This window comes from Lonchura striata, chromosome 14 (genome assembly GCF_050655825.1).
Source record: "Lonchura striata isolate lonStrDom1 chromosome 14, ASM5065582v1, whole genome shotgun sequence".
Lineage (NCBI taxonomy): Eukaryota > Metazoa > Chordata > Aves > Passeriformes > Estrildidae > Lonchura > Lonchura striata.
In genome coordinates this window covers 16,266,219-16,290,687 of record NC_140716.1, presented here as the reverse complement: position 1 = coordinate 16,290,687, position 24,469 = coordinate 16,266,219, and the positions used below count along the sequence as shown (strand labels likewise).

Below are 24,469 nucleotides of genomic sequence, written 5' to 3'. Positions count from 1 at the left end.
AACCACATGGGGGCCACTAGTCTCCAATAAAGAGAAGCAACCTTTGAGGGCTGAGCTGGTCTCTGGAGTCTTGTGTTTGCACTAGAATTTTTTGCTACCATCAATAGACATCACTGCTATGTGCACACAGAGGAAACAATGAAGCTCCAAAGTGGGATGAAAGCATCTGTGCTTTTTTTCCCCAGAAATCAGAAAAACAGTTACGATTACACAGAATTGTTCTAAGGTACATTTGCTGTTAGGCCTCCACAAACATTACAAGCACATCTCCTAGGACAAAATTACTGAAGATCAGATTTGTTTTATTTAGATAAATCTGTATTTAGATTAAAATGTATATTCAGATTTAGAATTAAATCTAAATGAGCCAGAAGTCCATTTGATGTGATATGCCTGATGGGTATGAGAGGCAGAAAATCAGAAAGCAAATTTTCCTCATTCTAAAAGTTAACCATAGACACATGAATAAAAGATGAACAACCCTTTGCAAAAACCCTCCAAATCCTTAAGCATGAAAAAACCCCCCATATTTTTCTCCTAGTGTTTTTTTTTTTTTTTTTTTTTTGGGTTTTTTTTTTTTTGTTTTTTTTGTTTTTTTTTTTTGGCTAATACATGTTTCTTTGAGGGGTAAGAAACAAACCATCCTATAAAAACCAGAATCCTTACAAAGCCAGACTTTTGACAGGTTCCAAAACAAGAAGCAAAATAATTGTTCCCCCCTCTACCCTTCACACACTAGGGGTAGGGCATAAACCACTGGCATCTCAACACAGGCCTGAATGGCCATAAACCACCTGCAGAACTATGAAATGGCCTGGAGGGTGAGCATTAAGTAGATGTAAATAAGAGTAGAAATGGGCTTGTTCATGGACAGTCATCCTGCAGAGATATAGCAAGTGCAGATGAAGGCCGAAGTGCTTAATGCCTTCTTTGCCTCAGTCTTTAGAGGGGAGATGGTTTGTCCTCCGGACAGCTGCCCTCCTGGGTTGGTAGATGGTGTCAGGGAGCAGAATGGGTCCCTTGTGATCCAGGAGGAGGCCAACAGAGAACTGCTGAGCTGCTCGGATGTTCATAAATCCATAGGACCAGAGGGGATCCACCACAGGGAGATGAGGAAGCTGGCAGATGAGCTTGCCACGCTGCTCTCCATCATTTACCAATGGTCCTGTCACACTGGGGAGGTTCCAGATGACTGGAAGCTGCCCAACGTGATGCCCAGTCACAAGGGTGGGAAGGAGGAGCCTAGTGATTATAGGCCAGTTGGTCTGACCTATAATCTGTACCAGGCAAGGTTATGGAACAGTTTACACTGAGTGTCATCACACAGCGCTTACAGGATGGCCAGGGTGTCAGACCCAGCCAGCAGGGGTTTAGGAGGGGTAGGTCATGTTTGACACCAACCTGATCTCCTTTTATGACCAGGTGACCCTCCTGGTGGATGCAGGAAAGGCTGTGGATATTGTCTATTTGGACTTCAGCAAGGCCTTTGGCACTGTCTCCCACAGCACACTCCTGAAAAGCTGCAGCCCAGGCTGGGACAGGAGCACTCTGTGCTGGGCTCAGAACTGGCTGCATGGCCAGCCCAGAGAGTGGTGGTGAGCGGTGCTGCATCCAGCTGGCAGCCAGTGGTGTCCCCATGGGCTCTGTGCTGGGTCCAGCTCTGTTCAGTATCTTTATTGATGACATGGATGAGAGGACTGAGTCCTTCACTAGTAAATCTGCAGACGACACTAAGCTGGGAGCATGTGTCCATCTGTCAGAAGGTAGGAGGGCTCTGCAGGGAGACCTGGAATGGTTGGATGGATGGGCAGAAATCCAATAGGATGAAGTTTAATCAATCCAAGTGCCCAGTCCTGCATTTTGGCCACAGCAATCCCCTGCAATGTTAATAGTCTGGGGACGGTATGGCTGGACAGTGCCCAGGCAGAAAGGGACCTGGGGGCACAGGTCGACAGCTGGCTGAACATGAGCCACCTGTGCCCTGGTGGCCAGGAAGGCCAGCAGCATCCTGGATCAGGAATGTATCATCCTGTATCAACGGCCTGCATCAGAAACAGGGTGGCCAGCAGGAGCAGGGATGTCATTCTTCCCCTGTACTCAGCACTAGTGAGGCCACGCCTTGAGCGCTGTGTCCAGTTCTGGCCTCTCACTTTGGGAAGCGTTGAGACGCTTGAGTGCGTCCAGAGGATGGCAACAAGGCTGGTGAGGAGCTTGGGACACAAGTGCTCTGAGGAGCGACTGAGGGAGCTGGGGCTGTAGAGCCTGGAGAAAAGGAGGCTCAGAGGTGACCTTAATTGCTCTCTACAACTCCCTGAAAGGTCATTGTAGTCAGGTGGGGTTGGTCTCTTTCTCCAGGCAGCAACTGAGAGAATGAGAGGACACAGTCTCAAGCTATGCCAAAGGAAAGATAGGTTGGATATTAGGAAAAAAAATTATGGAAAGAGTGATAAAGTTCTGGAATGGTCTGCCTGAGGAGGTGGTGGAGTCACCATCCCTGGATGTGTTTCAAAAAAGACTGGATATGACACTTGGTGCCATGGTTTAGTTGAGATGTTAAGGCATGGTTGGACTCAATTATCTTAAAGGTCTCCTCCAACTTAGTGATTCTGTGTATGATTCTGTATAGGCACAAATAAAGCCCACAGGCTCCAGTAACAAACAGATTAATGTTATATACAGAATATTTAAAAGTCATGTACAGTGGCACAGACAACAACACCATTACAGGAAATTCCTGTGTGCCCTCCTGAGAAGTTTCTGGGAAGACTTCTTGCTTTATGTATTAATTTTTTAAACAAGCATATTGCTGTTTTCACATTATGCTGTCTAACATTGTCACACATAGGAGCAGAAAAAAGGGACGTGTGCACTCCTCCTCAGGTTCTCAGAATTTTCTTGGCTTATTTTTTCCCAGTCAAGAATGAGATGAACTAAGGCTTTTGTTTTCACGTAATGCAATCCAACATTATTCATACAATTTAAATTCTGCTACTTCCTCTCCTCATATCCTTGGGAAAATGAAAATGTCTTCTATGTCTTCATAACTTTAGCACAATTCCCACTCTGTTCCTCTGACTCTGCATTTCAGAGTCTGTCCAAGAGCAAAATGAGCTACTCTAGTCCATCACCTCACACTACTTGCAAGCGAAAAAGCAGTTAACCAAGACCTGGTTTCCAAGGTCTGCCCAAGAATGCATAGTCCTATAACCAACAAATAGGGCGATTTAAAGAACGAATTCTTAAAAAAACAAAGCCAAACTTTGCTTATTCATTTTATTATAAACAGATGTGCATTGCAACACAGCATTACATACTGCCCAAACTCCAATTTAATCCCTTGTCTTTTGCCTCACTCACTTCTTTCGCTGTTGTCTTGATGAGGAGCAGAGTTGGTTCGTGTCCCTCGCTGTGGGAATAGAACCTGAAGTGCAGAGCACAACAAAGTGAGCACTCGACTGTCACCAACTGCAGATCCTTTCCTCCTTGTCAGGCACCGCCTCCTTCTCCAACTGGTGCCATGGCAAAAAATCACCTAAGACTAAGAATATTCCTGCAAATACTTTATACAGTCCATGTAAATGAATACTACCAAACAGTTGCTCTCTACTCAGTCTCCTGTACAGTTTATGTCTCCGAAGAATAACTAGAAGCTTACCTAGATCAACTGCAGCCTTTTACTGCATTTTGAATTGAAACAACCTAAAGGATTGTAAAACAGCTTAGGACTGATGACCATGTTTGAAGGGCTTTAGGTCCTTAAGGAAATTAATTGAGATGCATTCTCTTTGCTTGCTTTTGTCTTCCTCACAGGCACATAAGGCTGGGGGAGCAGGTCACTCCTTGCCTCAGTGCCTCAGTACCTCAGTACCTACTGACAGCAAAGTCATTATTAGGGACTATAGGATTATAGTGTTCTGTACCAGGTGCAAGGACAACTCATATCCAGTTTATCTCACTTTAAAAAACCCAGTCAGATTCATAGGTAATTTCCAGTTTCCAGTTCTCTTCTTCTTTGGATCAGTATGAATGTAGTTATCAATAAAGTGCTTGCAGAGCAGCCACTAAGTTAAACCATTCAAACCCTTAAGGAACCAGACTCAGACAGGCAAAATCTGTGAACTGACCCAAGTTTGACTTTTCCAATTGATCTTGAACAATTTAAAATATTCTGACATAGAAAATATCCCAAATGCTGTAGGCAATACGAATTTGTTACTTTTATATTCCATTGTTAATGACGTTCTTCAGATCAAGTCCTGAATAAGCATGGACTTTTTGTCAATCCAGTAAATACTTCACCAGTTACTCCTTTCTGCCCTACAGTACAGAAGAGAGAAGAAGGTTTTCCTTACCTGCTCAAACTACAGCCATGTTCCAAGGTGGTGAAAAGCAGGAGGGGCTGGCACAGTGCAAATCGCTCTGGAATCCATGACCAGATATCCCGCATCTCCTTCACACTGACAATTTCTGATTTGAAGTTCTCAGCATGAACTGCCAAGTGCACATTCTGCCTGAGAAATACAACACAAAACACTGAGAAGCAATAATTTAACTTTTGGGTTACTGAACTGAAACACAAGAAGACAGCTGAACACTAACAGACTCCAGCATAAAAATTAGTGGTCAAAGCTCCAGTCCATGGGACTAGATGGCTGTGACCTGGTGAAGGTAATAAACTACTGCAATTTAACATAATCTTCAGAGGCAGAGATTTGGCTTGACTGTATTTTCTATTTCTCTGTATGGTAGCTGTGGCCTGCACCTTTACACATAGAGGACACAACATTGAGCCACTAAAAATTACCATGGCCTTATATTTGCTGTTTGTAACAGTCTCGCTGGCACTTGTGTTTAAGTACAGAGAACAGAATACCTAAATAAACAGGATCTGAGATGAAGGGGTAGTATTTTTTCTACCTCTGAAGTCCTGCCCGTAGCGTGTGATTAGAGAATTCCTAAACCCCTCAGAAACTTCAGAGGAATCAGTATTATCAGGGTAAGCAATTTTAATCCAAGGCAAACATTTGAAGCTTTTGAGAAGTTCCATCTCTTGGAAACATGCAATTACCAGTGACTTCCACTTCATTATGAAAGAAAAATATTCCTGGCATCATGGTTACAGATGGAGCCTGAGAATACTAAGGAATGCTTGACTGGGAAGGAAATCCCTGTACCCCCCAAAAGCATGTGATACAGTTAAAAGGATTGGTTCATGGATTTTAAACACTCAAAGGTAACAATCATCACCATTTAGCCAGCCTTCATTTCTCAGATTAAATAAGCACACAAACCCAGAGCCTGGGGATTAGATGTTATTTGCTTCCATGGTCTATGTTAAATGCTTAGAATGCAATGGAGACAGCCAAAGACACAGAATTTGCACAAGTCACTGCATTACTGGGCAACCAGGTGTTAAATAAAGCTTTATTACTTTGCTCTGCATGCAATGGTTCGGGTGCAAGTATTTTCCTATTTCTGATAGGGTTTTTTGACAATTACACCTTTCTTTTCTCTCAGTTTCATGATCATGAAGGGGTCCTCAATACCGTAAATCTGCATAGATCTGGATACCTTAGCTCACTCCCTAAAACACACAAAATAGATAAACTTTAATTTTTCATGCTTGTAGTACCAAAAAATCAGCAGCATTTGCAATGCAGAGCAGTGGTTGCTCGGAGACACTGGGAACTGCTTTCTGGAATTCATGGTAGGCACCTTGGTATCAGCATTTTGAATGAAGTGACTCTTCAGGTCACTTAAAAAATTACTGAAATCACTGTTTATTTTAGCCAAATGAACAAAATCAGTTGTTGCATTGCTACCCTGCATTATTTAATGTAAGGAACTTCTGTGGGCAGCTATTAAGCAAGCTGTAACTATGTATGGGTTTTAAAACTTACAGCATCACTGACTAGGGACATTATTTGTATTTTTAAACACAGCAATCTGAGGCAAAGGAGAGATTCACTGAAACAAAGTAGGGGCTGAGCCTTGAACCCCCATGTTCAGAATCTTACTTTAGGTCTCACCCTCTGTGTTCTGGCAGGTCTGCAGCTAAAATTGATGTCACTATGGAACAGAGCTGAGAGACTATGACTTGGTTTCAGCTCGGCAGAAATTAAGATTTTTCCTGTCCCCACATTTAAGGAAGCAAAAAATATTCAGGATGGTCAACTGTTGATTAGAATGAATTTCCAGCAGAAAAGCAAGGGTGATAAATAGGCTAAGACTTAATGACAAATATCAAAACAGGTTTAAATTTACACCTCAAGCAAGCTTCAGAATTATTTGTATACCTGGTCTGTACATTTTTCATATTTCTGTGAGCTGCTTGAGCAACTAAACTTCAATTCATTTTTCTAAAAGGCTCTCACTCAAGAGTATCTTTGCTTTTGCCTTTTTTCCTTCTCCTGGCTACTATAAACTGCTGATTTAAAGACTTTCCTACCCAAACCCCTCTCAAAGCCTGTTCAGCAGCATTCTGAACACATCTCTTTCAGTACCCTGTGCCTTCCCACACTCTTTCAAGTATGCAGAGTATCACCTTTTCAAACAGATCTTTCTGATTTACTAGATAGTATTTACCATTGTATTGGCCATTTAAAACGAGGCATACAGTTCTTGCCCTTTGAATATCATGGTAAATAATTTTATATTTAATGGCATCATCTAGTTAAACCAAGAACATGGCCAAAGAATGTGAAACAACATGATGTGTTATTTCCCAGTAAAAAAATCATAGCTGTGGATGATTGAGACTGAAACCTGACCCTGCGTTGAGAAGTGTCCACATACAGCTTGCACCTATCAAACCAAACTCCATGCTGCTGAGCAAAAATACAGCTTTTTTGAGGGGGGTTTCAGATTGCAACTGGTTACAAGTATCTAACCTGTACTAATTATCTTATTTTTAACAGTATTTATCTAATGACACTGAAAATAATCTCTTTCAGTTTGGCAGATGCTTTTCAAAGTAGTAAACAAGTGAAAATGAACAGAACACAAGTGGGCTAAGAAAAACACCAAATGTCTTGGGTTTTATTCATTGAGGAAAATTCAGTTTAGCCTTCACCACTCCACGCTTTTCAGGGTCATCTGTGAAAACACTGTAGCTTGAGAGAACAGTAAATTTGGACAGCATTAAAGTCTACCACCAGAACTGAACAAATTCAGAAGGTTTGAGCCTGCATTCGTGTTTTCCTCAGTTACTGGGATTCAGATGACAACTTTCGCTTGATTGCTGATGTTAGAAAGACTTGTTCAACTGCTATTATTCCAAGGAATTAGATTTGAAAATCAGCACAATTACTGTTTAATAAAACAGCATTTGCTAACTATATTTCTATATTTCATTTGCTAACTATAACATTTCCAACTATATCATTAATATTATGTGCTTCAGAGACCTCAAAGCTCCCAAAGGTAAAGCCAAGTTTGAGGACATGCAGCAGTATCTGCCAAAGTGGATCTGCCCTGTATTATTAAAAAAAAAAACAAAACACAAACAAATACCCAACTCCAAAGATTACTCACTGAATTACATCTTCCTTCTCTACTCTGGTGTGGGTCAAATCTTAGAGGAGATGCATTACCTTTAAAATGCATTATAATTTCAGTGAGGGCATAATTGTGTAGTAAAAGGAGATTTTTTTTTCAGTCATACATAGAAATATAAGTAATCTGCGATATATAAACCTGAAACCTAATCCTGTGTCCAAACCAGCATCAACAGACACCCTGCTCTCCCTAAGTCCCCTCAAACCCAAACTGCTTCCTAGCATAAATCAAGGCATTTGCTGCTTTCAGAACAACCTAACTGCAAAAATAATACACAGATGCAGAAGATTCACTTGACTGGGATTAACAGCTTTTTGATTAGAGGTAAAATCCTCAACACAGAAGTTATGGTATGAAACATGCTTTGCTAAGTCTCTTAATGTGTTCTTTCAAACATGAAAACATGAAGTTAACTCCAGCTTTGATTTTATAAATTAGTACAAATATTAGTGTGCATCACTCACTAAAGTTACTCAGGGCACCTGCAGCAAAGCCAGAGGATTCTCAAAGGCATGATTTTAAACCCAAATATCTCTGGTATTTAATACACAGGGCAGTTTTTCTCTTTCCAAGTTCTCTGCTTATCAGATATCACAATCCACTCACTGGGTTTTGTTATTAAAGATTTACTTTTCAGACCAAGACTTGATAAATGACTTCATTAACCATTAATGCTCTACGGCTGAGTAACTCTGACCTCCTTGACACAGAAAGAGTCTTGTCTTCTCGACTCTAAAAAAACCTTACCTATTTAAAAGTAAATATAAACTACTATGAATAGAGACAGGTCACTTTTAGGAGTGTGCCAAGTTGAGGTCAGTTCAAAATTTTTCCAATTAACTGCAGAAAGCTTCCAAAGAAGACAAAAAGTTGACTCTGTTTCACATCTAATGCAACAGCATATACCAACCAGGTTTGGAGTTGGGATGATATCGAATAGCTCTTCTGAGCTATTATTTGAGATGTTTAAAAAAATTACATTTTTTCTTCCAAAGTAGAAAGGACCATTATTATAAAGGCCTTTTATAGACATAACCATAATCCCAGCATGTACTTTCTCCATGTACAGTACTCTTACAGTACTCCTTCCCACTTTGGAAAACACAAGTGTATTGCTGTCTGAAGCGCTGTGCCCTTGGGCCCACTACCCCTTCTCTGACAGCTTTGCAGGTGCTATAAACTAATTTACTAACTTTGCAGGAGGGTATTCCAGAGATGTGGCACAGCAATCGGGTGCTCTGATTGCTGGCCTGCTGCTCCTGCCCCAATGTTAGCAATATTGACCACCTTGGAAAAAACAAGCCAAAGACAGCAGGAATGAGCAAAGTGCAGAGACTCCAGTGTTTAAACCTACCTTTTGGGAGATGTAAGACTGCAAACAGGAGTGGTGCAGTGGAGATGGAATGGACAGAAGGAGAACATACAAATACAAAGACAAAAAAGATAGAAAAGATTAGTGACTTCCTACATCCATGACAAAGTGAGAAAGGAGCCTGGAGAGAAACAAAGCAAGGTTTGATTTGAGTCACCAAGCACTAAAAAATAATCAGACAGGTTAAAACATTTGTATTTCTATTTTCCCCCTGTTTTGTTATGTGATGGGAAAATAAATTATCTTCTCCTTGCATAGGCCAAACACAGCTGGAGAAGAGAACTCACTGGCACCCCATGGAACCCCGGAGAACAGCTCACTTCTCCTGTACTTACATCTGCCCACACTGGGACCCAAACTGAGCCAAGCCAAACTCCCAGCAGCACTGTGCCTGTGGACACTGAGAAATTTCAGTGGGTTTACAAAGGTAGTCAAGAGACTGTGAAAATTTTTCAGTAGCAACTCTGCCTGGCATAGCAGTAACTACTGGCTTTATTTGGGTATATTTCTGTATTTTGCCTTAAAAGCATCACTGTTGTGAGAATTTCTCTGCAACATTTAACACACCAAGAACTTTTGGAATGTCTGTGGTCGGCTGATGTATGTTTTCTTTTTCTCTGGTTTATTTAAATTATTTATTTATTTATTTATTTAAAACTAATTCTGATTTAAACAACATACTCAAGGATATTACAACTCTCCTGAGCTTCCCAACAGGAAGACACAATGGAGGAGTCAATATTTTGTTACAAGTTTCAAATACAAAGGTCTGAACTGCCTCTAGTATGACAATCCAGTGGCTAAAGGTCTTGAAATATTTGAGACTGACTGGAAAATGCTGAAGCTGATTGTAAACCAAGCTGCGAGTCTAAAAAAAATTAAACCTTGGAAGAGACTGGGGGGAGCTTTACATAGTCACATGAAGAAGTTTCAGCTAACATTTATGTGATCTTTTAGGCTGAAATGTACTGAGTATGTATAGCCATGCCATAGAATGGTAGCTGTTTGCAACTACTCTAACTCAGCAATGCAGCTGGCTGGAGGATCCTACTATGTCAGTGGAGATTTAGAGAAAATGAGACTGTGTGTCTAGAATACCAAATTCTAGATACCAAACTCACTGACCAAGGGGACTTTTAGAAGTCACCTCTCTTCAGAGGGCAGTTCATAAAACTGTCTAACACTTAAACCTGAGAGTTCAAAAATGGCTGGGAGAAGTTTTCTGCTGTCAGAAGCCTCTGGAAAAACAGAACAGGCACTACTTACCTGCACATATATTTGCACTTGGCAAGATGCTAATTTTGTTCAGATTAATATATTGGTGCCTTTTCTACATCCATTGAGAGGCCTTTCAGCTAAGCTCTTGATTAGTATGACTTTTACTGTCACATCAAAGCAGGATTTCATTTACTGGTTTCAAAGTTAGTTCTTCCCTTATTTCTGAGAAGAGCTTGTGATTATGCAACAGTTTCTTGGATCTGTATAGTCAGTCTTCTCTTCTATGATTCTTTCAAAATTATTTTTACTAGTACATGAACCTGTCACAAAACAGGTCAACTCCTACCTGCGAGTACTACACTCTTGACTTCCAGGTGGCGTGCAGTCAAATTTATTTAAAAAGTAACCTGAAAATAAGGTATATTTCTTCCTTGCTCTGTTAAAACAGCTCCTCAGTCAGGCACAATGTTCCCAGCTGTGACAGTGCCTTACACTAAAGAAACTGCTGAATTCACAGTAGTGGGCAGCATCAAATTGACATTTTATACATGCTAAATAATGACATATTAAATAATATCATATTTAAGAATAAATTTTCACATTTCTTTGGGTATGTTTCTTCCAAGTAATTTATCAGTGGTGGTTTTATCATTGCAACTGCTGAGAGCTCCCTCTGTGCCTGATGAATCAGTGAGTCGTGCTGAATATTGACACTTTGTTAAACCACTAGAAAGTTGAACACACCTCTGTGAACACCCACGTTAAAAATGAAAAATCTCAGGAATTCTCTCTTTTTCTCTTCTGGCCTGAGAGCAGGTAACAAGGCCAGCCTGGCCCCTGCCTGTCTCTCGGCCGGGCTGAGTGGGCTCCGCTGTGGAGCCAAGCTCTCACCGGCTGCCGGCGCGGGGCTGAGGCCAGGCTGGGACTCCGGCTGCTAACATCTTGCTGTGACTAAGCCCTGCCCCGCCACTAGCCACTAGCCCAGGCTGAGCTGGGGTCTGCAGGGCCCTGGGAGCAGCCTCAGGCCGGGCCAGCTCAGCCAAGATTCTGCTGCCGTTGGGATTTGCCCCCAACCAGTGGGCAGGGGGAGGAGAAGCCACTGTCCCCTGGCCGTGCTGCTGCTGTGTTCTGGCCTGGCTGCTGAGATCCAGGCTGCTCGCCCCAGCCCAGCCCAGCTCCGGCCAGAGCCCGGCTGGGGTCAGTTGACCATCTGTAGGCCCGAGTGAGATATTAACTCTTTCAGTGCACAGATAAGACTTGCAGACCTTCAGTCCTCCCTCGGATGAGAGAAAAGGACAGAGTGAGAACATGTAAAAGAACAACATGAAGACACCAAGGTCAGTGAAAAAGAGTCAAGTACCAGATGGGAGGGATGAGGAGATGCCTTGATCTTAGTTAGGGCTGAAATCCTCTTGTAAAGCTATGAGGAAGGATGTAATTGATACATCAGATTCTTTTTCCCTCTGACTCATTGAAAAAGTATGGGGAGATGAAGTGTTCAAATTTTAGATATGAGCAAAGGCCTCCAAGCTACAGTAAGCAGATGTTAAAGTAGCTGTGAGCCTATGAAAAGTTTGAACACAGAGAGAGAAGAGTGATGAATACTCTGTGCTCCAGGGAAAGAAGAAGACCTCTCTTTCTAGTGATGATCTCAGAGATAGATAAAGAAAACCTTTGCTCTTGAACAGCTCATCCTAAAAATAGTACCCCATAAGTTGACATGGCCCATAAACAGAGCTGTGGGAAAAGCTGTGAAAAATGAGAAGGACTTCATCATTACAGATTTTCTGGATGGCTGCTGTTCATGGAAATTAAAAGCCACAAGAGAACTGTTTTCTTGTGGAGAAGTCTCCCTAAATTGACAAGAGGGACTCCTCTCCCTAAGTGAACTGAAGAACACTATCCTAGAAGTGATAAACTGTTTCTGTATGTTTTGAGTGGGAAAGAAAAGGTTGTAGGGGGGAGAAGAAGCGTTCTAAAGATTTTATTCTGATTCTTATTAATCTTTTAGTTACTGTTAATAAATCTTTCTTTACATCCTTTTGAAGCTTTGAGCCTTCTTTGCCTTCCTTCTAATCCTATCTCACAGTAGGAAATAAGTATATTATAGTGGGTGCATCAGCATTTAGACCCACTACATGAATTGGCGCGTTAGCCGGGAAATCTCAAATTGGTGAACCAAAATCACTACACCAACTTTGCTAAAATGACTTTTCATTTGAAAACTACTTATGAAACACACTTTTGAGATATTATACTTGTAATTAATATATACACATATAAATTAATAATTTATCAAACTACAATAAACTTCTGTTCCTCTTGTATCATAGCATTTCTGTTACACTTCCCATTACAATCCCAGCAATGCTTGATTTTAGAGCTGCTGAGTTTTTCTGCAGAGAAAATGCATCAGCAGACACCAGCATGCACCAGTAGAGCTTCCCCACCAGTCAGCCTGCCTGACTGCTCCCCACACTGGGAAAATTCAGGAGATTGCTCAGGTTACCTGTGCTGAGCCCTACCTTTTCTGTTTGACTGTGATGCCCTTCTGCTGCAAAGCCTTCTCATTGGCCATCTGAAGGAGCTGGATTTCCTTCCGAGAGAAAAGGCGGATAGCAAAGGCTTTTTCCAGGAGCCTCTCTGGGGACACCGACTTGGCGATGTCCCTCACAAAGGCTCGAATGTCTTGCTGGATGCTGTCAGACTCCATGGGCTGCCCAGATCTGACTTTGTGAAAGAATTTCAGAAGAGCCAGTGCCACACGATAGAGAACTTTGTATCCCTCCACCAGGAAGACATCAAAGATCCGTGCAATGTATGCCATGGGGAGCTCTCCGAAGAGCCACCGCTGCCAGTCTGAGTACACCTCCAGCACATCCTCGGACACTGCCACCATCAGCTTGTGGGCTGCCTGGCAGTATTTGTTCACCAGGTCCCCGAAGGTCATGCAGGAGGATTCAAATGCCAAGAAGGTCTGGTCAATGAGCCGCCTGGATGGGTCATTGCAAGCTAGGATGCGACAGACCTGCTCAAAGCACTCAGCCTCATCCTTGCTGTAGTGCAGGAGCAGTGCGATCACTGAGGGCAGTGCCGGGCAGAATGAGATGTCCGGGAACTGATTGGCGATGCACAGAATGATCTTCCTGACTGCCCCGATGCCCTCGGCGTTCAGGCAGTACGTGGGGATCAGGCTGTTGTCCACGAACTCCGGCAGTGGAAGGGAGCTGCTGTTTCTTTTTCCAGTGATCTTCACCACAATGTCCCGGTACACATTTGCATCCGGGGTCACTGTACGGCATGGGATATTGCTGATGAGTTTGTGGTATACTTTGGCTCTCAGAGAGTGGTTTTTGGCCCAATAGCCCTGCCGGGCCAGCTGCTTGAGCTCATGTAAGTCTGTGCAGGTGAGCTCTTTTGTATCCTGGCTCTGGGCACTCACATCCATTTTGTCCCAGTCCACAAAGCGGCTGTATTCATCCATGGCTCCAGGAGAAGCAAATCACATAAATCTTGAGAACAGAGACTTTATGTAGTCATTGGTGGACTCTTGGATTTTTCTGCAAAAGTGAAGTAAAAAACCAGATGTTTGAGTAACAGATAACCTCTTATTTTCTTTATGAACACACATACATACATACTTGTTCCTGCAATGGCAAAACTGTTTTCTAAAGCAAAGAAAGCTAAAGATGCCTTTTTATTTTTAAGCCAAACTTTTCTTCCATTCTGTCAGTAACTCCTACTGCAGTAATTGATCAAATGCCAGCCAAAAGGCTGATCCTGAGGGCATCTCTCCAGGAAATTAATTTCCCTAACTGAAAGTCCAAGCTGAGGCATGGACCTTTACATTAACATCCCACTCAAGAGAACAGAAGATTCCCATTGCTAAAAAAAAAAAAAAGTATTGCAAAGTATGTTCAATTTGCAATCTCTCTTTCCAATTCTCTGGGGAAGTACAAGTGAAACACTAGAAGTATGCAATCTCATAAGTAGTATATGCTGTTCTCAGACTGTGTGGCCACTGAGAAGATACACTGTGCTCCTACTAACCACAACCACGTCCTCCAAGTAATTTCTTTGTGCTGGTAATAACACTTGTATGACCACATAGTGACTGAGATTAGTTTGTTAATCTGGTACAATTTTTCTTTTCCATTGGATAATATCGATTTCTTCATGGAAAGAGTGGTCAGACATTGGAACAGGCTGCCCAGGGAGGTGGTGGAATCACTGTCCCTGAACAGTGTTCAAGAAATATCCCTGGAAGCGTTCAAGAAATGACAAGATGGAACACTTAGAGCTCTGGTCTAGTTGACAGAGTGGTGATTGGTCAAAGGCTGGACTCAATCTTGGAGGTCTTTTCCAATTTCAACGACTATGTGCAGCTCTACAGTCAGTCAGATCATTGCTAGTGCCAGAAGAGGGACTTGTGCAGGACAAGAACCCTGCTTCCTGAATGCAGCACAGGGTCAAGTCAGTTTCAAACACCTTCCTTAAAGCACTTACATTTTCTAAGTGTTGCTCTGGATGCTGGCCATGCCCTTTCACAGAGGCACACAACACTTCTCCTATTGGAGATGCCACAGACACCTTTGTGACAGTACTAGGAACTGGAACATCAGGTTCTGGCCTCTAGTGCCTTGTGCCAAGTTTACCTGATCTACCTGCTGGCTCCAGGTTCAGAGCACACCTGTGTACAGCAGAGAGTGTGGCTGTGACCACTAAGGGCCATATCCAAATCGGCCTTAATCAGTCAGTGCAAAGCCAGAAGGGGATGCACAATAATCTCCACTATTGCAGCAGCCCTGCTGAGTGCTAGAACCTCTGCCCATGTGCCCTCACTGTCCAAGTGCAGCTGCAAACACAGCTGTGGATGCTGCACACTCTGCAAAGGCAGAGAATACCGATAAAATCCAAGAGGTCCATAAAACTGTTCTGTCCAATTAAGATGTTATATAGCAAGGTTAAATAAATGAAAATATTCACTGGAAGGCTTCCAAACAATCCTTAGTCATTCCAGTATTGACAGACTGAAAAACGCATTGAACTTGATATTTACTGTCACAGTCTTCCATTCAAAAGGCCTTGAGCCTATTAGGGATATGCCCTGGAAGAATCTGCCAGAGGCTTTGAGAAAGCCTCACCGCTTTGGGTGAGATGACAGGGTTTTCCCATGGTGCTCTGCAGCACTATGGTAATCTCCCTCAGTTCCCTATAGGTCACTGTCCTTTACCCTGCCCTTGTACTGCCCCTGTGCCCACAGACAATTGGATTGGCCCTTGACCCTGTACTTAACCCAGGACACTGCACTGCTTTGCTGTCTTCTGTCCCTGGACTCCTTCAGCAAGACTCTACAATAAACCTTGCCAGAACTCTATACAGAGACCCTCTCCATCTTTCTTCGCTGACCTATCTGTGGTGTGAGTGTGGACTGAGTAACTGTATGTGCCTGCCTGAGTGGCTTTCTCAGAAGATGCTTTCAGGAAGGTAGCAGCAAACACCATCGATTTTCCATGCTGCTACATTCCATAAATCTGGTGTTTTAAAATGATTTGAAACACTTAAGGAAGATATACCATCAAGGTGAGATCTCATCCTCCTAGCTGCGCCTTTGGAAGAGAATTCAAACATTTTGCCTGAAGCAGCCATAGCAGCCAATCCAGGCAGTTTTAGATTCTGAGTAAATGCTAACCTGAGTACTTTGGAATCACATACTGAAAGTCCCAAATTTAACTCCTCTTTTAAAAGTTTGGCATCAGCATGGAGGAGCCTTTCAGAGAACACTTTTGGACGGCTCTTCTCTACCATATTTAATTCAGGGCTTTTTTATAAAAAGAAGACTGGTTTTGATCATCATTCTTACAGTGTAAGAGCAATACAGAAATGCTCACCATTTCTTTTTGTTGCATTCTTCCACATCTGAAACTAATTCTCAGACTGTAATTAAAGGAGGCAACACATTGTCCTGATTCCAGTTCTGAAAGTGAGACATCTTACATGGTTCAGCTGTGGGGTCTCAGTGTGAGCTCAGGGTGTGTTTCCTGGAGATCTGGTAACAGCAGGACACCAGTCCATCGCAGAGCCAATGTCAGCTCCAGGGAAGTGAACATTTTTCTGTAATTCTTCACCTGGGAATCACAGAAACACTCATTTTTAATTCAAATCCTAAAATAAAGCCCTTTCATAGAAGAGAAATTTATTCCTACTTTGCACTGGCAAAAATATGGTGAAATGAACCATTCTGTTCCTGGACACTTCAGCATAGAAACTATCACTGCCTTGTGCTTGCTGGAGTCTCCAGCATCTTCCACCTTCTGCCATCACCCCTTGGGAACTGCTTATATTTATATTAGGGAGGGTTAAGTAAAATACTCATCATATAAGACAACTTCTAAGACACCCGGATTCATTTGGGCTTTTTTTTTTCCCTGTAAACTTTCTTCTCCTTTCTTACTTCCTAAGTTACACAAGCATACTTAGAGATTGCATCAAACAGACATTTTTCACTCTAGCAATTATTGCTCGTTCCAGGAACTAATAAATTTGATTAATATGTGGTCTTGAAGCTTACTGAAATCCATGGCAGTCAGACTGCCAGAAGTTTTAATTTGAGCCACAGTTTTACACATTTTTTGGCTGGGATAAATCTGTGTGGTCTGCAAGTAGGTCTGGCTGCTTATACTTTTCACAGGTCTAGATGTTGCAATAAAAAGTGACAGCAAAGCAACCTGGCCTCATCAGGGCTGCCAGAGCATGACCAGCTCTTAACTGTGCTTGCAAAACCAACAGAACTTGTGTGCTTCAGTGTAATGGCGCATAGTTCCTGATACCTTGTCAGTAGCTACTGTAAGCCAGCAGGCCTCAAACAGGGAGGATTTACTTGCCACAGAAGAGCCTAAAAAATCTCAGGAAAATTCCAGCCAGCCTTCAACTCCTCCTCAATTCTTTCTGAATCATCCTCTCCTGTGAGAAAAGTTCTCTCTCTTCTGGTAATCACGTGAAGAGCAGTGTTTAACTTTGGGCTGCTGGGAAGAGGAGACAGAGATGACTTGCCCTCAGCAGTCAAGAACCAGTGAGTCAGGGCTGTTTCCTGCCCATCCATCCCTCCACAAGGAAGCGAGTAGGCAGTACAGACTTGTATTTGGAGGGAGGCTGGAGTTTCAGTTAGGGAGTAAGAGTAGAGGATGGCTGTTTGAGAGTGCAGTTATGTCACAAAGTCTCACATTCACCTAAACTTCCTTGCTTACCCCTCTTTATAAAGGAGGGTAAGACAGGCAGAAGAGAAAAAACATTTCAGAATAAAATGTTTATATATAGATATGGCTATAGGCAGGCAGAGAGACTAATTTACAGACCCTTATTGCAGCAAACCGCTTTCCCTCTTGCTTTAGAGAAGTCAGCATCATGTTATGGTAAATATCCTCTAACTGGAGATGGGGACAACAGGATGGATGAGTGCCTGAACAGCACAGAACTGAAATGTGGTCTAGTATGTGTAAGCATAGAATGACAAGGGCATTGTATAAACCAGCAAAAAAAAAAAAAAAAAAAAAGCATTATTCATAACAACCACAGAATCACAGAACATTCTGCGTTGGAAGGTACTTTAAAGCTCATCTCATTCCATCCCTTGCCATGGGCAGGGACACCTTCCACTATCCCAGGCTGCTCCAAGCCCTGTCCAACCCTTGGACACTTCCAGAGATGCAGGGGCAGCTACAGCTTCTCTGAGAGCCACAAAAGCTTAAAGTTCTGTACTGAGAGTAAGCAGATATTATCCTTTCTAATCAGACTGACTTTTAAAAAATGCAGGAATTAACATGGAAGAACAGAAACAGGAGAAAGAGTTTTCTTCTTAGCACCTGCCCCACAACTGTAGATTGCTAAATGTATTAGTTTTTAATGGAGCTCTTCAGGTAAGTGCAATAAAAAAAAAAAAAAAAAAAAAAAAAAAAAAAAAAAAGCAAGAACACAAGTGAGAAGTAGAACTAGAAAAATGCATACTGAGAATCTGCCAACAATGGCTGCAGTACAGGCAAAAGCTTTTTCAAGATCAAGTTTAAACTCTGAAGCAGGCAAGCAATCATTACAATTCAAACCCAAGCAAAGACCATAGCAGTTTGCATGATTTTAAGTCAGTGACTGAAATTTTCAGGAAATATTTAGCTTGCTATTCTAGCCACATTTTCTATTTCATTCCCTTAGCTCTTCCCATTGTCTTTTGGCCTACCTTCAGAAGACTGCTGAAAACTGTCTGAATCTGTATAAAACAGCAGTGAAACTAAGTGTGACAGGCAAATTCCTACTGTCTACAAAGAAAAATTCTATAAAAGTGTCTAAAAACACATTAGGAAAAAAGATTTTAATTATTACTTATTTTTAGTATGGGGAATATAAGATTGCAATTTTACTAAAGATAACATGGCTGAGAGCCACTTTAATTATTTTATTATTAAAGGGGTTTGTTTTTCTTTACAAAATGCAGGAACTTTCAAACTGAAATATCTGAATTACAACTAACTCAGAGAGTAAGTATTTCTTTCAAATAGCGAGTACGTGAAATACTCTACAATAATGAAATATTCAGAATCTAGATTTCTTGAAAAACAATTCCAATTTTGGCTAAAGCCTGAGATCACATTATTTGATATTGCTTTTAATAAACATAAGAGAGTGCCCTAAAAACCCAAGCAGTAATTAATCAGTAGCTCCTGGTTCCCCATTCCATTTATGTATTCTTGCAACTTTTTGTTCTGAAAATCTGCCTAGAGTTTAAAAGATTAAACCACTTCGTTTAAATCTAGTGTAGTTCCTCTATAATAGGAACTACCAAAGTTTGAAAATTACATTTTTCATCTTGTGCATAAGCAGTTACACTAAATTTGGTAAATATTTTTAAGCAAATATTTCCTTTTGCTGCCCTTCAAATCAAGAGTAATGTAATCCTTCAGACCTGCAGTGTATTATTTGGTGTTTATATTTCTGTTTATATTTCTGACCAGTGTTGTAGACATGGAAAACACTCAAATTTATTAGTTTTCATAACCTTGTGAAACTAGGTTAGTGAATCCATGCAGAAGGTACATGAAGAGATAAAAAGAACTGCTTCCTCAAGACTGCTTGCTACTAGTCCTTTTCCCAGTAAGAGGAAATTAACCCCAAAAGTCTGAGATGAATTCCATCCTTGAGGGATACTCAATCACCTCTGAGATGTTTGCTTCACAAAGGGAAGTCTGACAGAAGCACAAAGCAACACAGCAAGGTAGCAGTAACTGCAGAACAAAAGACAGCTGAAAGGCAGCTTCCCTCTCCTCCCCCAGTATTTCAGTGCATCCTGCAGCTTTCACAATCCTGGACTTACAGCAGCACACCGTGACATCTCTGCTACATGGATCTGGGAACTAGACTGGACACCACTGTTCCCCTTGCATCCAAACACCTCCTGATCAGAAGCACAGTTGTACAGCCTCGGTGACTTTGCCACCCCTCCCTAGGGCGGATGTGTTTCAGAGCTTGAATGAAACACTCCATTTAGCATTAGAAAGCAACCAGTTCATCTCATGCAGAGTGTCTGGGAGCGAGTGGCTGCATTGTGCAGTAACGATCCCTTCCAGCAGAGTACACAGAGCCCGATGGATTGCTTTAATGTGGTTAAATGCAGTTCGATCTCTAGGATGTGCCCTGGGCACTCTGTACTCACAAGCTGGGTGCCACGATAAAATTCCTCACAATGTTCTATTACAAGTTTAGCAATAGTGTGATAGCAGATTATTAGATGCTTCCTGGTGGGTTTTTGATATGCTTTTAGGACAAAGTCTAAAAACCTCTCAATTTCCCAAGTAACTGATAAAGACCTGATATCAGAGCACTCTACAGGGCAAATACTACTAGGCATTTAGATGATTTCTCATGTTTTCTTTCTTAGGAACATACTACCACATTCTTAAACAGTCTAAATTATCTGTAATTAATTTGTTGTGCACTTTATTACAGTCTGAAGTACAGACACACATTCAGACACAGCAGTTCTTCATTGCTGGGCATGTAAGTGATAGTTGCTTATATTTAGGAGAATGTGTATGTCATAGAATTATGGAACAGTTTGGGTCAGAAGAGACCTTAAAGATCACCTCATTCCACACTCTGCCATGGACAAGGACACCTTTCACTATCCCAATTGCTCCAAGTACCATCCAGCCTGGCCTTGGACACTTCCAGTGATGAGGCAGCCACAGCCTCTCCCGGCACCCTGAGCCGGGGCCTCGCCATCCTCTGAGTAAAGATTTTCTTCCTAATATCTAATTTAAATATATCTCATAACTGGTAGCACTTCAACACAAAGTCTGCCCTCCTTCCCATCTCTGGGCTGGGATGACACAAGCACTTCTGATGTCCAGTCCCTGTGGGTGCTGTGAGCAGTAAGATACCACAAAGGCACACACAGAACCAAATAAGATAAAAGTCTGGGGAAAAACACAACACATTTTGTTGAAAAAATGTAAGAGGAAAGAAATGGCTAATGGCTCCACAAAGGTTCAAAAAGGCTAAAGAGAAGAGCATTGTAAGAGGATACTGGAGGCAAATGTTAACAAAGCCATAGGTCAGTAACTTTCCCTCCTGCCTACATCATAAAAACACTCAAGAAACAACCAGCAAAACTAAAGAGAGGGTAATTCCTACCTTTTTCCCCTTCAGACCAAAAGAAAACTGCACTTAACCTGCAAAACTATCTTACATGATGCATTAAAAATGATCCATTATAAAAAAGGTATTTCTTAAAGTAGTGCAAAAAATCAATACAATTTTCTGACAACATTTTCCTTCTGGTTCTTCCAAACTGTAAGGCTGAAAACATCCTTCATGTTCTGCTAGTTATCTGTCTTCCCTTGGATGCAAAATCAGAAATAACTACAAACATGTGTCCCCTCAACAGCAACCTCTGACTCTGAAGATACAATCTTTGGTCTTATTATTTTAACTTTCCCGTAACATCTCACTTTATATCCTTTCTGCTTGGAAGTACAATCAACTCCATAGAACTGGCAAAAAACCATATTTAAATATCTGTTGATGATATGTTCTCCTCATAGACACAGTGTCTGCATTGGTTTCTGTCAAACACTGATTTATTCATTTTCCTCTTATCTAAACCTGAAGGTGCAGGAACATGTACTTTAGAGGGACATGCAGCCATGTGTTATTTCCTTTACATTTAGAGTTTTTTCAGGTCCAGAACAGCAGCTCACAGCATGAATGGAAACACAGGTAGATTTTTACAAGTGGAAGATACAATCTGAGATACCAGGAAAGGGCATCCCTAGGAGAGACATTTGTCAAGAAGCCTTTCCCAGTGCATGGCAATATATTGTATATATACCATATAACAAATATAAATACCATTTTTAAAAACTAATGCTCAGAATAATTTTCCCCACAATATTCCTATTTATCAAAAATACAACCACACAGATGACTGCTGGACATTCTCTCTTGAGAAAGGTTCAAAATATGAAAGGTGCCATTTAAAGTCTGTTAAGGAAACCAGCCAATGTTCCAATTCCCCATATCATCTTTAAAACAAAACAAAAAGACAATTTAGTCAAAATAATTCAAGTATCAGTGTGGATACTTATGCCAGTTCAATTCTTCCATAAAATTAACTGATATAATACATGTTTATAGTGGTTTAAGACCTCCTCAGTACAACACATGAACACACAAAGCCTTAATGGGCAGTGCTGGAGAGCTTAAGAGGTATCTAAATTGGGAAACATGTGGATACAGCAGTAACCCGATGTAATTGAGCACACAAATCCTTAATCTATGCTGAATCTATGGAAATCATTAAACATGCTTCTTGTATGTGTAGTAAGCAAATGGAGATGTACACTTTATTCCTGCCAGCAGTTATCCCTACAACTTTTTTATTCCAGGGGAGATCTGCGCTCCATAATTTTAGCCAGCAGCTAAAAACAGGGTAGGGAAACCTCATTATCTCAGACTATTTCATGATTGCCTACACTAAGTATAAGTACACTAAGTATAAGGGCACAGCAGTTTTCTCTCAGAAAGCAAAAGCCAATTTACAGTAAGATGAGCATATAAAAATTAGAGTTTAAACTGTCATTTTACTCAGAATTTTATTTTCTTCCAGCTCTGCAAAACTCTACAGATTTTTTTCCTTTCTTCTGATGTTGCTTAGAATAAAAGCTTCAATAATCTGGTATGCCCTGTAATAGATTACCCTTTCCTGAAATGAAGTGTAGATTACCCTACACAGGGGAGATACTCAGACACCAACTACACTTTACAAGCAAAGGAGAACCTAAGCTCAGCCAACAGCTCAATTTTGGAGAACTGAACAACACATTGCTTTATTTTGGTACTTATTTCTGTCATCTTTCTAAACATATTATCTATTAAAAGAGTAGCAAGAAACACTCCTGAGAAGCAGCAAAGGTACAGAAACAGCACCTCATAATGAAAAACTGATGAGTGTGAAATCCCACACTAGTCCTGCATTACTTTGTGATTTCAAAATCACAACAGACTGGTTGCCAAGTTTATAACCTTACTATTAGTGTATACTGCTAATATTCTAGTCTTTCTGGGGAGAGAACTTTGGGTGACTGGCCCTGTCATAGAGTTCAGGGTCAGGGCACAGGTTTTACAGGAAGCTTTGCTGTTGAGGGCGCTCTGTACCCATGTACTTGCTCTGAACAAATTTGAAGGGATTTACACACCTGACATATCTACTCCTCTCTCCAGTGGCACTGCACTAGCCAATGAATTCCAAGTCTCTCACCTGGAGGATACAAGCATATTGAAATGTAAACCAGGAGCAGGAATCCTGTCTCCACATCCAGATTAGAAAACAAACATTTTCTTTATAAAGATATTACAAACCAAAACTATTAAACAAAAAGAATCCCAAAACTCCTCCATCACTCAGACTGAAGTGCCTTTATTAACCCTTACCTTAGAACTTGTGACTGTACAGATCTTCTTATAACTTAATCCCTTCGCTTGGGCCTGTTTGTGAGGTGAAAAATAATCTGTAAAAATTAGACTTTTTAAAATAGTGCACTGGGCAACACTGATATACATTAGGTGCACCACTGACCTCCACACCTTAAAAAAAAGCTATCTGCATGCACAGCTTCCAATTTTCATTCCTGAAACTAGAGAAAACAAGGTGACAAATACCCTCACCAAAGAGAACAGCTAAAAAACCACATAATTTAAGTGCTTGCAGCATCAACAACTCATTTCAGTCTCTAAAATCACAAGCAGGATTACTACTTGTGGCAGCTGTGTCACAAATACTTTTAGCTCCCCCTATTCTCTACAGGATGTATAAAGTCTGCATGAAATAGGCAATCTCTGAAAAGTGTTTCTCTTCCAGGGTCTAGCAGGTACCTGCTGCATAGATACATGATTTTGGAATTCCCACTGCAGTGTTTGGATCACCAGTTCTGAAACAAACCCAACTATACTCTGATGATATGCAGTGGATTATGGAGTTAGAATAGCTGATTTGCTGAGAGTTGGTATCTGGCCTTTGTCCTATTAGGTAGAAAAATTCAAACTAATCTGAACTTTATTTTTCTTTTCAAAATGTTGATGGTCAGCGTAGCAGAGTTGACAATAACACAGTACAGGTTTTCTGAAGCATAGTCACTACACTTGCACTTGTGTACAATTTATTTCTCGTTTAAGTGGTTTTCCCCATTAAAAAAATAACAAAATAATGAAGTGGTGAATTTTGACAGCTACACCTAAATTACACTTATTTGACAACATAATCAGGAGAGGGAGAAAGAGTTTTACACTGACAGAGAGTAAGTTTAGATTAGATATTGGGAAGAATATCTGTGAAGGTAGTGAGGCCCTGGCAGACACAGAGAAGCTGTCGCTGCCCCTGCATCCCTGGAAGTGTTTAAGGCGAGGCTGGATGGGGCTTGGAGCAACTTGGGACAGTGGAAAGTGGGAAGGTGTCCCTGGACATGGCAGGGGGTGTAATGAGATGAGCCTTAAGGGCCATTCCAAGCCAAACCACTCTGTGGTTCTGTGCTGACATAGCTACCTATACCCCAAGATTCATTCAGCACACTCCTTAACGCAGACATTGGCAGTCTCCTAGGTTTCTCCTGAGTCTCTTTCCCAAGACAGTGGGAATCAACAGCTAATAGTCTTTTGCAACATTTCTGAAAATTCAGGCAATTGTTCTCTAACTGCAGAAGTTTAAGCAGAAGAACAAATGAGTTATGTTAAAGCCTAAGAATGTGAGCACCACAGATACGAGCACTTCCATATATTAAC

General features: G+C 41.3%; 1 protein-coding gene across 15 annotated transcripts in view; it reads right to left on the bottom strand.

The window, feature by feature from the left end:
- Positions 1-24,469, bottom strand: part of TBC1D24 (TBC1 domain family member 24) — a 46,352-nt gene that overhangs the window by 19,260 nt on the left and 2,623 nt on the right. For 3 of the 15 annotated variants that reach the window (XM_085591791.1, XM_085591799.1, XM_021529639.4), the window contains exons 2-6: positions 16,039-16,275; positions 12,673-13,707; positions 8,912-8,929; positions 4,353-4,511; positions 3,358-3,421 (exon numbers count right to left, since the gene is read on the bottom strand). In XM_085591791.1, coding sequence (XP_085447917.1) covers positions 3,358-3,421; positions 4,353-4,511; positions 8,912-8,929; positions 12,673-13,631 — 1,200 coding nt within the window. In that variant the 5' untranslated portion in view covers positions 13,632-13,707; positions 16,039-16,275. Of the gene's footprint in view, positions 1-3,357; positions 3,422-4,352; positions 4,512-8,911; positions 8,930-12,672; positions 13,708-16,038; positions 16,276-22,890; positions 22,953-23,125; positions 23,180-24,469 lie in introns of those variants that run through there. The other 12 variants (XM_085591797.1, XM_021529643.4, XM_085591798.1 and 9 more) reach the window with 9 other exon arrangements.